Source organism: Fulmarus glacialis, unplaced genomic scaffold (genome assembly GCF_000690835.1).
Source record: "Fulmarus glacialis isolate BGI_N327 unplaced genomic scaffold, ASM69083v1 scaffold12337, whole genome shotgun sequence".
In the NCBI taxonomy this organism is placed as follows: domain Eukaryota; kingdom Metazoa; phylum Chordata; class Aves; order Procellariiformes; family Procellariidae; genus Fulmarus; species Fulmarus glacialis.
This window is the reverse complement of record NW_009223892.1, coordinates 45,098-57,901: the sequence shown is the minus strand read 5'-3', so window position 1 is coordinate 57,901 and position 12,804 is coordinate 45,098. Positions and strand designations below refer to the sequence as shown.

Genomic DNA, 12,804 nt, shown 5'->3' with positions numbered 1-12,804 from the left:
GATGGAAAAGAATTTATAATCCAGATAAGCCAAAGGAAAAACTATTTCTGCTATGGCACTTCAGAGGCCTCCCCAGACACAAAAAAAAAAAATTGTTTTCCTAAAAATCCAGAAGGGAAGGAAAAGTCCTGCTACTGATAGATAGATACTGTAAAATAATTTCTTATAAAAACAAAACAAGAGAGCTATACAAGAAAGTACTATTTCTAAATGAAATATATTAACTCTGCAGTTTGGGTAGTAGGCAATAGTTTATCATCTATAGAATATGAACACCATATGTTATCTTTCTGTGGGCATACAGATGGATGAAAGCATAAGACTTTTTTTAAAAAAAACAACAACTTTCTGGGTCTTAATCGCTGTTTTCTAAACCAAGAGTGTTTATACTGTTGAAGAAAATGTCACAATCTTTTCCTTTTGACTTCCCAAATCAAGATTATTTTTAAATCTTACTTTCATGAGATGAAAATACCAAGACTTATTATACACCCACTTCCAATTAGTATATATAAAAATATTTGATGTAAAGTTTCCCAAGGAACATTTTCACATGACGAATAATACAGATAACTCCTACTAAGCTAACAAGCTATCCTCAAGTTGCCTTGAGGAAAAAGTCTTCATTTTGAACAGTTTAACACAAACCATTTAGTCCCAGACATTATTATTACTATTTACAAATTCAGAGCTAATTTCTCTGCTTCTGTATCTTTTCTGATATTCATGTCTAGTTCCACACAATGACATTCAAAATGTTTGGTAGAATTAGATAGCTCTAAGACCATCACAACATGCTGCAGTCCTATACAATACATTTGATTAAATTTTTGTCTGCAAAATATCAAAACTATATAAGAGGTGTCTTACAAGGAAGAAGAAATGAAACCTTCAGCCACAGACCTAAAACCCAGGTAGCACAGAGAAGGAGCAAAGCAATACTCCATCCTACCTCTTGAAGCCGCAGTCGAACTTTGCTAATGGCTCTTATCCAATGGGCTCTTGCTGGAGGAAACGGTGGTGGCTCGTTGTCACCATGGTAGCTTAAAGGAAAGAAAGAGAAAATCTCTATATGAAAAAACACTCATCTGTAGCATTAAAGATTCAACATTACACAGTGCCATCACAGCTTCAGCTCTGGAAGCTGAATAGTAACCAAGAGGCTCTGGTCAACACAGCCCTGGGAAGTGAGAGGCTAAAGCTGAGGTTTCCTTACACACAGGAACCGTGTTGGAAACTGATGAATGGAAAGATACAAGCTAGGATACAATCCAGTCCCAGGAGTAAGATGATGTCAGTCAGAACATCCAGAAAGCAGTCCAAGATACCTGATCAAGCCAGTTCAACACGTTGGTATCATAACTGCACACACAAAGAGGCAGATGGAAGATTTTCCATCCCCATGACTGTTGCAGGTCCCTTCTAACCACTGCCTCTTCCTACTCACCCCTACTGCTACAAATTTACAGCCCCTCTTCAGCGGAAACATTGGCAACAGGGCTCAGCTGTGTTTTTCCCCATCCATTGCATCTTTCTCACTCCACCCTTTCTACAGCTTTTCAAGACAGCATGTGCATCTGGCAGCAATGCTCCATCTCAGTGCCCCACCACACATTTTACACTCCCTAACCTCATGATACATTGGGCCTTTGGTTGCATTCCTTCTTTTGTATGCTGCCAAGGTGTAAATCACTGAAACAAACACCTTTCCCTGTGTGCTAAGCACCCGGCACTGCTGACAGTATAAGAAAAAAACAACACAGCTGAGAGCAACATCCATCCATGCTACACATCTAGCTCAGGTACAACTCTAAGGATTCACTTCAGAGCTCAGTTCCGTGCATATTCCCTGGAGACAGAAAAGCATTGCCAGGGAGCGGAGAGAAAGGGAGCCAGTGATGCAGGAGTATCCAATTAAGACGCCTGAAATAGACTTATGTGAATAACCTTCCCTATGAACAAATATAGGCCAGCCATTCTGGGACAAGACTCCTGCTGCTCTATAAGGAGAAGAGGAACGTGAGTCAGATTTTAAAAAGTTTAACACTTTTTCTAGTTTCGTTTTCGTTTTTTACATCTTTAGTGTAAGGGTTGCCTACACATGAACTGCTGTGGTTAATTCTCTCATATAAGCACAGTGACACCAGGTGTACCCTCCAAAGGGTGCAGACAGGCAGACATCTTTCCATGGATCTAACTGAACCAGATGAAAATAATCCCTCATACTTATGAAAGCATAACCATATTCACACAGGGGCTGCAATGACTTGATTACCTCAAGGAAAAAAAGTCACTCCCAAAGTTAAGTAGTGAAATTTGAAATTCCTGTAAAACCTGTACAAAACCCAGCGCATTACTCCCCCAAACTTAGCCAAAATACTTTTGAAGACTGTTTTCAATATTGCTGACAGCTTGGAAAGCCCAAGCGCAAGAACAAGAAAAGCTGCCACAGTGAGTCAGAGCAACATGTCTATTCATAATGTAATTCTACAACCTACAACTACATAAACACTAACTCTAATTGTGGTAGCGTGCCTCACAAGAAAAGAACTAGTGCAGCTCTAACCATGACTACATGTAGTTCTTGGCTGCTCACACCTAAGCTTGATCACACATGAGCAATGGAAGGAGCTATCTTTGGGCCAGACTACATTAATCAAACCAGAAACAGAAAATACAGCAAATAAGCTTCAAAGCACTAGCAGGCATTCCTCTTTACATACATAGCAAACATAGTTTAAGCTTAGCCAATGTCTCACAAATAACTGGTCCTGCACATAAAGATGTTTCACAGATCAGCAACATCAAGTTAGTTGTTAGAGAAGGCTGCAAGAACAATGTACATAATTTGCCCCAGAAAATCGCAAAGAGAGGAATCGTCTTTGAATTAGTTGGAAAGAACTTGGTAATAGTTTCACCTACCTCTCCTGGGCTCCTACATCAACATCCTTGGGCTTCTCAAGTTCCACAGGTAACTTAGCTGCAGAATGGTCTGCGCGTTTCTCCTCTGTCTCACAGACCTTCTTCTCCTCCTCTCCTTTGCCGCGAGGCTCCTCTTGCTTCCTGAGCCATGCCTGACCATCCTTCTGGTAGCTGCCCAAACTGTGGTACGAATGATTCGACTCTCTTTCCTGGTGATCATCTTCTTGCTCAGAGCCATGCGCACTTTCATGGGAATGGTCCAGCTCACTTAGGTGAGAGCTTCCCTGGCTGACATTACAAGAGGAGCCATATCTACTACTGCCAGCAGGACTGAGAAAATAAGAAAGTCCATCAGAAAAAACAGTGGCTTGGAGAAACGCAAAGCAATCTGCACATCTACAAACTGAGTGGGACGCTAAATATTACTGAAAAGACATATTGAAGTCATATTTAACTATTATGCTCCCTGAACTAGATCTAGACTTCTGAACCTCAAAACTTTGGTAGGGAGTAGAAATACCTCATACACAGCCTACCGGTATATAGACCATACATGCCAATGGTCTTTCTTGAATCAACTGACTACTACTTCACCTTAAATCAGCTAGAAACGGCCAGTGAAGATATTCTAATAACCAGACAGGAGTAAGAATGGAAACAGCAATTCAGAGTGGAAGTGTTTCTGCCTTCTGCAGTTTCTCTGCAGCTAAGGTCTTTATCATGACCATTTAAGCTGACTATTGTTAGGAAGCACAGTTAACTTAAACTTAACTTTATTTTTATATATATTATAACATTTATGATAAAATACACTGCAGTCAAGATTAAGGTTGTCAAATGTTGTCAAGACTATCAACTTAAAACCTTTTACAAAAGTAGAGCAATTGTTCAAAAGGAAGCCACATGTCTCACTCCAATAGAGCTTTCTCAAGAATTTAATTTAAATAAAAAACCAACGCCACAGAGGCACTATCTCTGTGATTCAAGACACCACTTCGAGGACTGAATTCCTAGAATCCTTACACAAAATACAGTGGATGGAAATTTCTCATGCAGTCAGGAAAACTACGGCCAAGAATTAAGCAGCACTGATGTTTCTCTCATTTGCACACTTAGAAGAATTTGAAGCCAGATAGGAAGTTTTGGGAGTGCAGTGTTGCAACTGTATGATCAGAGGCAGAAGTTACATCGTGCAGAGATGTAAATTTAGAGAGTCTCTGTTTTGATTTTTGAGGGCAATTGTTACTTAACACATGCACAGGACTGAATACAGACTCATGAAATACTGATACCTTCCTTTAGTGGCTTTCCTAAATGCATGAAATAACTTTTGCACAGATTTTAGGAAAAGCAAGCATTAGAATACCTTCACTGACATCTCTGAAAATATTTTAAAATCTTCAATAATGTGAAATGAACCTAATTAGTTCTATAATACATCAGCAGTAAGTTAAATTTCTCTCTAAAATTAAAAGTCTTTACCTTGCATTTTGAAAACAAAATGCTCATTCCTTCCAATACATTCTACCTACTGTTACTTTTTTCTTAGCAAAGACAACATAATTATCACTAAACACGAAAGCAAAGTGAATTGTATGCAGCAGAATTAACACACAAAGACTAAAACTTCTGAAAGGCTAATGAAATTAGCACTAAAAGCATCTCATTCAGTGGGACACAGCATAAAAGCATGGGAAATCCAATTACACTCACAGAAAAAAAGAGCGGAAAAAGGTGAGAAAATGGTCCCAGGGCTTACACATAACTAGTGACTGCAGTTTGCCACATCCTCTGTGACAGCTATCAGTAATACTACAAACACTTGACAACAAATAGGGGATGGGACTTAGACACCAAGACCAATATCTACTGCTGTGCTATTGCATTATAAATGGTCAAAAACTTGAAACCATTTATTATGCCTCATTTATAACTAGCCTTTTCTCATTCAGTTGTTCCACGCTATTCAGATCTGCAGCCTGTGTGCTAGTATGAAGCACTGCTCCATTAGGAGTGGAATCAAGCTCAGTTTCTTTCAGTTCAGGCTCATCTGGTGCATGCTCTTCTGCCTCATCTTCTTTCTGCAGTTCACCTGAAATCATGTTGTGCTGATCTTCTGACTCTTTACCAAACTTCTCTCCCAGCTCTTTGTTGGATGTATCATCAACAGCACTTGCACCAGACGGTTCTTCAGAAAGTTCATTGTCTACAGTGTCAGGCTGCTTTGAAGACAAGTTTACTTCTGTATTTGTATCAGTCAGTTGATCTGAGACTCCAGATTTTGAATTTTCATCTGAACTGACTGTTCCTAACACTTTGTCATCTGGTTTTGACAAAGCCTGTGGTGGTACATGTGGTTCCCTTTTGGCAGAGGTCTCCCTGTTGTCTTTTTGCCAGGGAAAAGAGAAATCTAGCTTTTTCCCAAATACTGCTCCTTGGCCACTCTCTGGCTTACTCACCTTTTCTTCACTACCTCCTTCAAACAGAGTCGAAGAAAGTTTCTTAAAGCTGGACATGAGGCCCTGATCTGCCCCTGCTTTATTAACAGAAGGTGGCTGCTGAGAGAAGAATGACCCAAACGGCTTTCCACTATCAGCAGATGACATAAAGCTGAATTTCGGCAAACTGGGCATGTTTGGTATTTCAAAGACAGTTTTACTACTGTTTGCATCTGGAGGAATGTTATTAGGTTTACTCTGTTTTGTCAAGTCACATTTAGAAGCAATCCCTTCTGCAGGCATCTCATCAATTGCTAAATGCTTCTGCTGTTCAGCAGTTTGCTGTTCTACCTCACTTGTCTTCTCTTCATTCAGATGGAGCAGATGAACATTGGGCTCATCAGCTGGAGCTGTGAGTTCTCTACCATTACAGCTGATCATGTCCTGCTGATCAATACCACCATTGGCCTGATCCCCTGTAACAGCAGGCTCTGATTCAACCGTAGCACTCTCATCCAATTGGGAAAGGTTTGTGTCTGCCTCATTAGTTGGGGCTTCCATTTCCAGTTGAAGCCCACCACAAGAGCCAGTCTGAAGGACGTCAACAGCTGCCTTGTCTATAGAAGCGGCTTGTTCCTCTGTTACATGTGAAGACCCCACATCTAGGTGGTATGTATCAGTGTGGTCAGTGGCCTCAGCCTGCACTATATCAACCGCATTATTGAAATCAGGCTGGCATGGCTTAATATCTACCATCCCAGAGGGTTGTGCATCATTATCCAACTGCAGAATCTCGAGAGCTTGATTTTCACTAGAGACTGCTGTTTCTGGAGTGATCCTCAAAGGCTCCTCTTTACAGCTTTCTGAGTTCCTATTTCCCCTGGTTTCTATTTTCACAGGAGACTCTTTTGTGAAGTTCTCTTCTGCTGAAACAGGTAATACAACCTCCTTCAGAGAGCTCATGACATCTCTTTTAGACTCTCTGGCTGCAGCTGTATTTTCTGTCTCCCTTGAGTCTTTTGCTGCAACAGACCCAGTGACATCTTTTACACTACTGCTTTGAGATTTAGGGGTGGATTTTGGAGGCATCTCCTTTGGAGATTCTTTTGGACCTTTGAAGATGCCAAAGAGATCATTTGTGAAAGCTGGTGCTGGGCCAGTTGGGAGGGATGAGAAACCAAAGAAAGAAGAGCTTTTCTTCTGTGCAGTAGGAGGTGCAGTAGCTTGAGGTTGAGAAAAGAAACCAGATAATGTTTTAGGTGGTTTCATTTTTGTCATGAAACTTGAAAACATTTCAACTGAAGAATCCAGTACCGATTTATCACTCTCAGATTCCTTAGGTTTGTTTTGCAAATTAGATGCCTCTGGCATTTTAGAAGGAGAGTGTAGCTCTTGTGCCTGTTGTAACCTGTCACCAAGAGTTTGTTCGGGTAATTTATGTTCTGGCAGCTCATGCTGTACACATAGTTCTTCAGAGACTGCTTCATTTTTTATGTCACTCATAATATTTAAGTCATTTAGACTCTGGGAATCCATTTTATCACCTAAGGCCACGCTATAGTCTTTATTTTCAGAAGCTTGTTCTTTTGAAGAATAAGGCTCTTCTTTACCAACAGGAAATGCCACACTGTCCATTTTCCCTGTGCTACCCAAAGCATCTTCTTCTCCCCCTAAAGAAATATTCTGTTGGCCCCGAGAACCTTCCTGCATACTGGGAGTCTGAAGGCAAGGTCCAGAAGTAGCCAAATGGGTTACTGCAGCATCATTGGTCTGCAGAAGCTTCTCTAGGTCTCTCTCTTCAGCTACCTCAGCAACACTTTCTACATTTTCCACTGCCAGGATTTCTGATCTATATTCTGTGATCGTGAGGTTATTAGACATTTGTTTGCCAGTCACTGCTGCAATAATATCATCCACTTCTTCCTTATTGTCTGCATCTTGTCGCCTGGCAGAACTGCTTCTTTTGACACCAGAGTCAGTGGAAATATTTTGCTTCACATAGGGCTTAGAGTTCACTGGTTTAGCTGGTTTTGTATTATTATTTTGTCCTGGAGCAGTTTGTGGCTTTTCATCCAAAAAGGAAGTCAAATTGAAGAAGCTAAAGCTAGTACTTCTTTGAGGCATGCTTTTCTCAGCAGTTGGACTGCTGGAGAAGAAGGAGGGCAGATGAAACAGCCCCTCTGTTTCTTGCTGCTTCCCACTAGCAGGAGCAGTAGCAGGTGCTGAAGGCTTTGGTTCGTCTGATCCAGCGAAGAAGGAGAACATGCTCATACTGGCTGGCTGTGCTGGCTGTGATTTCAAAGCAGTGAAAGCAGAAAAGCTGAACGGCAAACTGAAACCTGACTCTTTAGGTGTCTGATCTGGCTTTGGTTTTGTCTGATTAACTGTACCTCCTAAATGATTTCCTCCTTGTTGCTTTGGTGTAACCGTGGGTATGCTGCTTTGCTGCACAGCTGACTGACTCAGTTGGCTTATTTTGGGACCTACACCCACTGGCTTCTGTGAAGCGTTTCCAGGAGGCACTTTTTTACTCTCAGGAGACGACTCCTCAGCTTTTCTGCTTCCTTGTTCCATTTGCACCCCAGGGCTAGGAGAGACCTGCCTGTCCATGCCTTCTGTTGTCACCCCTTCCTTAGGGGTGGAGGACATACTCGCCATACTGGCACTCTGAAGACCCCCAGACTTCTCAGTTTGTCGTCTCGACTCAGCCACAGTTCTGCTATTGGTTTTTGGCAGAGTCATAGTACTTGGGGTTGGTTGAGAAGACACAGCCTCCACTTTGAAGAGATCTCCAAGGGATCCAAATAATGATGAGATGCTGGAGGTTTCCTTCTGTTCTGGCTGTATCTCTTTTTCTGGTTTATCACTTTGACTTTTCTCCAAATCTGGTGATGGCTGTGGTGCTTTACTTACTTGCGTTTTAAAGAAATCAAAAAATCCAGAAGTTTGGGTTTTGTTGGCAGCTGAGCTTGCAGGAGAATCTTCTCCAAGACTGAACAATTTCAGAGCACTTTTGAATAATGTCTCCTCAGGCTCAGTGGCTGGGTGGCTCTGATTTGGCTGTGACTGATAGGGTTCATTAATACTTGCATGCCTTTCAAGACGCCTGGAAGCTGGTGTTGCTTTAACAGATCTCTCTTCTCGTATGAGTCTGCCATCTGGAGCAGTTTGGCCCAGTTGAGAAGGAGATTTTGTTAATCCTGGTTTTTTAACATGGATGTTTTCATTCTGATTTAATTCTGGCTTTTCATTTCCAACAGCCTCCAAATTAAGTTCTGATGAAGTATTTCTTCTCGGTTCTGACGTAACAGAAAACTTTTGCCCTGCTCGTGCCTCATCTAATTTTCTATTTGGTGCTAGTGATAAAACATCAATTTTATTTTCAGATGATTTTAACTGTGTGTCTGTTCTCTTCAAGACAGAATCTTCTGATGTCTCAGAGTCAGGACCTGAAGACTTTCCAATCAGTCCACCCAAAGCAGAAAATAAAGAGCTAACTTTGTTCACTGGTGTTTTCTTACCTTCTTCAGTCTTTTTTGCTTCTGTTTCTCTTTCAGCAGATGCCACAGTTTCTTCAGCTTTAGGAGTAGATTGAAACAGATGGAAACCAAAGAGTCTTGATGACCCACTCCCAGCAGTTGTCATGGGGACAGCCTTATCCACTTCCTTGGTGTGGACTTCCTTACTCAGCGATTTATCAAAAGCCACTCTGGAATGTATTCTGAGGTCAAGGGTTATCGGAGAGTCCTCTGAATAATTCAGGGCTTCCTTCTCAGGTCTAAAATCTACTTTGAGTTTTTGAAGTTTATAACCTGAGAAGTCTAACGGCTGCTCTCTCTGATAATAAATAGACTCTTCAAACATTTGTGAAAACGTCTCCAAATTCATGTTCATTAGCTCATTGCTCCTCTGCAAAGCTACTGACAAATCCAGAGGTTTATTCGTTGTATAATCATCTAAAGACTCTTCTTCAGCAAACCAAAATAGCTCATCTTCACTGCCAAGAGGGACTTTAAAACCGCAAACAGCAATTGAGTTGTCTTCTAGCACAGCTCTTGGAATGGAATCCATCCGAAAATTATAATCCCAGCAGTCTGAGTAGGAATATGTTTCGGGAGCACACACGTAGACATACTGCCCAGTGGGATCAGTGAGCAGCGAATACACATACTGGCTATCACTGTACATGTAGTAACCACAATCACCATCTTCTGATGGCCACCATACACCCTGCTCAAGCATTATTAGCCACTCCTGATACTCCTGGCTATAGGGTAAGTACATAAAGCTTTCATCCATACTTAAAGTCTCTTGGTCAATTAGAGTCCACATAGTTCCATCACAGCCAGAGGAGTAGCTTAAATCCATGGGCAACTCTTCTAATGAGCAACTGCCATCTCTTTCAAATGGTGGAAAGTTACTATAACTTTCATTGAGAGAATTAGCAGTCCATGCATCATTTTCTTCTGAACAAACATCTTGAAACATTAACTGGTCAAATGACTCATATGACATCACACTTAAATCTAAGCTCTGTCCATCAAAATTGGCATTAGTCTGCCAATCCATCACATTTGCATTTCCATCCTTTTTACAGAGATTCACTACCATATCATTTTCAGGCCAGTCCAAGAACTGAGGGGGCAGAACAGAGTTCTGGTTTAACACGTAGTAAACTGGTACTGCTATTTCATGAGTGTCAGCCAGTTCCCCCACTTCATATTCCCATTCAAAGCTAGAATGGCTTCTTGTTTTCTGATAAGCTGAGTACTGCTCTGTAAGGTTATAGCTTTTGTTAGTCGAATTGAGAAATTCATTTGATCCTTTGTTGAAAAGAGTTGGAAGAACTCTAGATTCTGCATCCTGATAAGGGATATGCCTACCATTCACAGGCTTTCCAGATAAGTCCTGTACCTTGTCTTGAGGATTTAGAACATCAGGAAACACAGGATGCTCGTAGTGGGGAACATGAGACTCGGCTGTTTTATTTACTCTTGCACTCGACAGAGGGTCAGTAGATTTGGAAGATTCTGTCGTTTTCACATTATCCAGTTTCTCCTTTGGTTTGGGCAGGAGATTTTTTAAGAAGCTGGAAGCTTCCTGCTTTTCTACAGTGCTGCTTTGAGTGTCAGAAGCCATTCCTGAGCTGCTGGGTTTTGTCTCCGAGCTAGAATCCTCACCTCTATCAAAAAGCTTCATGAAGCCTAGAGAGTTTGTTTTCACCTTCTCTTGCTTACATTCGGTTAAGTTTTCACTTGAAGCAAATTTAAATAAACCAGAAAATAATCCAGCAGAAGTGCTTTTCTGGCCATCACTCTCACCTTTAACAGTCAAGTCTTGATTACTGGCTGTGTTTTCACTGGCAGAAATGCGAAGAAATCCAGAAAGAAAACCTGGTGTGTGCTTCTTCTGTGTATCATCTGCACTTGCAGCTTCTGGCCCTCTGGCTGAAGAGACGGCTTCAACGGAGCCGTCATTTAAGTCTGGTGCATTTAGTCCTTCCCTTGTCAATCCTTCTTTTACATTTCTAACTTCTTCCTGAGTACTCTTAGCTCCCCGCTGCTCTCCTGCAGCCTTAAAGGTAGCAGAGGCACTCTCCTGGCGTTCTTTTCTATTTACTTGGGCATTAGATAGGTTTTCTTTATTCATGTTTTTTGTTTGTTCAAGTTCCTCTTTATGGTCTGAGAAATTTGGAACCGAGCTAGATTTTAATGAAATGGCATTTTCTGAATTACTGTTTTTGTCTTCAAGCAAAGAAATGCCACTAGAACTCTGATGACTTCTTTGGTCCTGTGAAGGTGCTAGATTTTCTGCAGAAGAAAATTTAAATAATGAAGGAATAAAGCCTCCTTTCTCATTTGTATGTCCCTGCTTTTCTGAAACACCCAACCCACTGAAAAAAGGAAGTTTCCCAGTGAAAGGAAACAAGCGTTCTTCATTTGATGAACTGTTTTGTCTTATATCCTCCTCAGACTTATGGCCTTTAAAAAGCCCGGATGTACTTTCTTTCTGCCCTTGGTCGGCAGAAGGAAGCAACAATTGACTGAAAGACTTTTTGAGTGGACTGAAGAAGCTTTCAGATGCTGTACCCTGATCTTGAGGCTGTGAATTAAGTTCCACATTGCTTCTGTTTTGCTTGTCTCCCAGTCCATGACCTGTAGTATGCTGATCTCCTAAGCGATTTGCAGGAGGCTGCTCCCTGGCAGTGGGCACACCCTCTTTCACAGTGGCATCTGACTGCTTCTGTGGCACATCCTGCTGCTTGGGAGCCAAGAGACCATCAAAATTGGCTTTCAGACTGAAGGAACTGACTGAGTTTGTGAGCCTGCCAAAGATTGAAGACACAGAAGTGCTATTTGCATTCACCTCTGCCTCGTGTCTAGCCTCACTCGGCCGTACCTCCGGAATAACACTGCTGGTCCTGGCTGCCGTCTGTTCGGATGGCGTCTCACTTCTGTTTGCCTCATCAGCTTTCACAGCATGGCTGTCGTCCTTGGTGTGCTCCTCTTTTATGACTTCTTGTTTTGGCACGTCCTTCTCAGAGAAGATCTTTAAAGGATTAAACATGCCTAGAACAGAATTCATAACCGAATGTTGGTTCTGCTGGCTGCTGGCGGTAGTTCCTTGTGATTGCTGGAGATGATGTGGTGTGGAAGCCTTACTGTCCAACTCAGTGGTTTCTGGCTTGTTGGGATTTATGTTCTGGGCTCTTTTATCACCACTCACCTGGGATGGTAGCAAAGAGTGAATGGCGAACTTGGTGTCTGTTTTATTATCTGCTGTCACTCCAGAAGATGAACTCTCACTTTTGGACTTACTAGAAAATACATTCGAAATTCCACTTTCTGATGAGTTTCTGGTTTCTGTCTTCTCTGGAGTGGAAGAAACAAGCTTTTCAACAGAGGCTGTGAGCTGCTTTGTGCTTGACCCCACCTTTTCAGTGAAAGAGCTGAACAGCGAATTCACTGTATTCTTCACACCTGACAAGTCTGGGAGAGATTCAGATTTGCCTGTGGTACTCTCCTCTGCAGCAGGATGTTTGGTCTGTTCAGACTTCCTGCCTTCTGCTGAGCTATCAGCATTATCCTGCTTCAGTGGCACGCTCTCAATATTTTTTTTGGTCTCTGACAATGTACCAAATTTGCTGATTTCTTCCTCCTTTTCGGCCAAGTATTCTGAAACTGATTCTACCAGACACTGAAGTTCATCCATCGTGTCTATGTACTCCTCACGGGGTTCTTCAACAGGAGACAGTGTTAAGTCTTGCATAGGATGACCATGCATGCTCCCTTTAGTCTTTTGATTTTTATCACAGCTAGCCTTTAACTTGGAGCCCAAATTTCCAGGGTAATTAACAGTGAAGTCTCTCAAATGGCTGATGTCAGAATCACACCATGTTTGTGAAAGCATAGCCAGTTCCTCCATTTCATCATCTGAAACAGGC

General features: G+C 41.8%; 1 protein-coding gene across 1 annotated transcript in view; it reads right to left on the bottom strand.

The window, feature by feature from the left end:
* The window catches only part of LOC104079816 (protein unc-13 homolog B-like), a gene marked incomplete at its 5' end in the record, with an annotated part of 65,482 nt that overhangs the window by 9,256 nt on the left and 43,422 nt on the right, over positions 1–12,804 (bottom strand). Inside the window, 2 exons of the mRNA XM_009581976.1 lie at positions 953–1,043; positions 2,923–3,252. Of these exons, the coding sequence (XP_009580271.1) occupies positions 953–1,043; positions 2,923–3,252 (421 nt within the window). The remainder of the gene's footprint in view (positions 1–952; positions 1,044–2,922; positions 3,253–12,804) is intronic.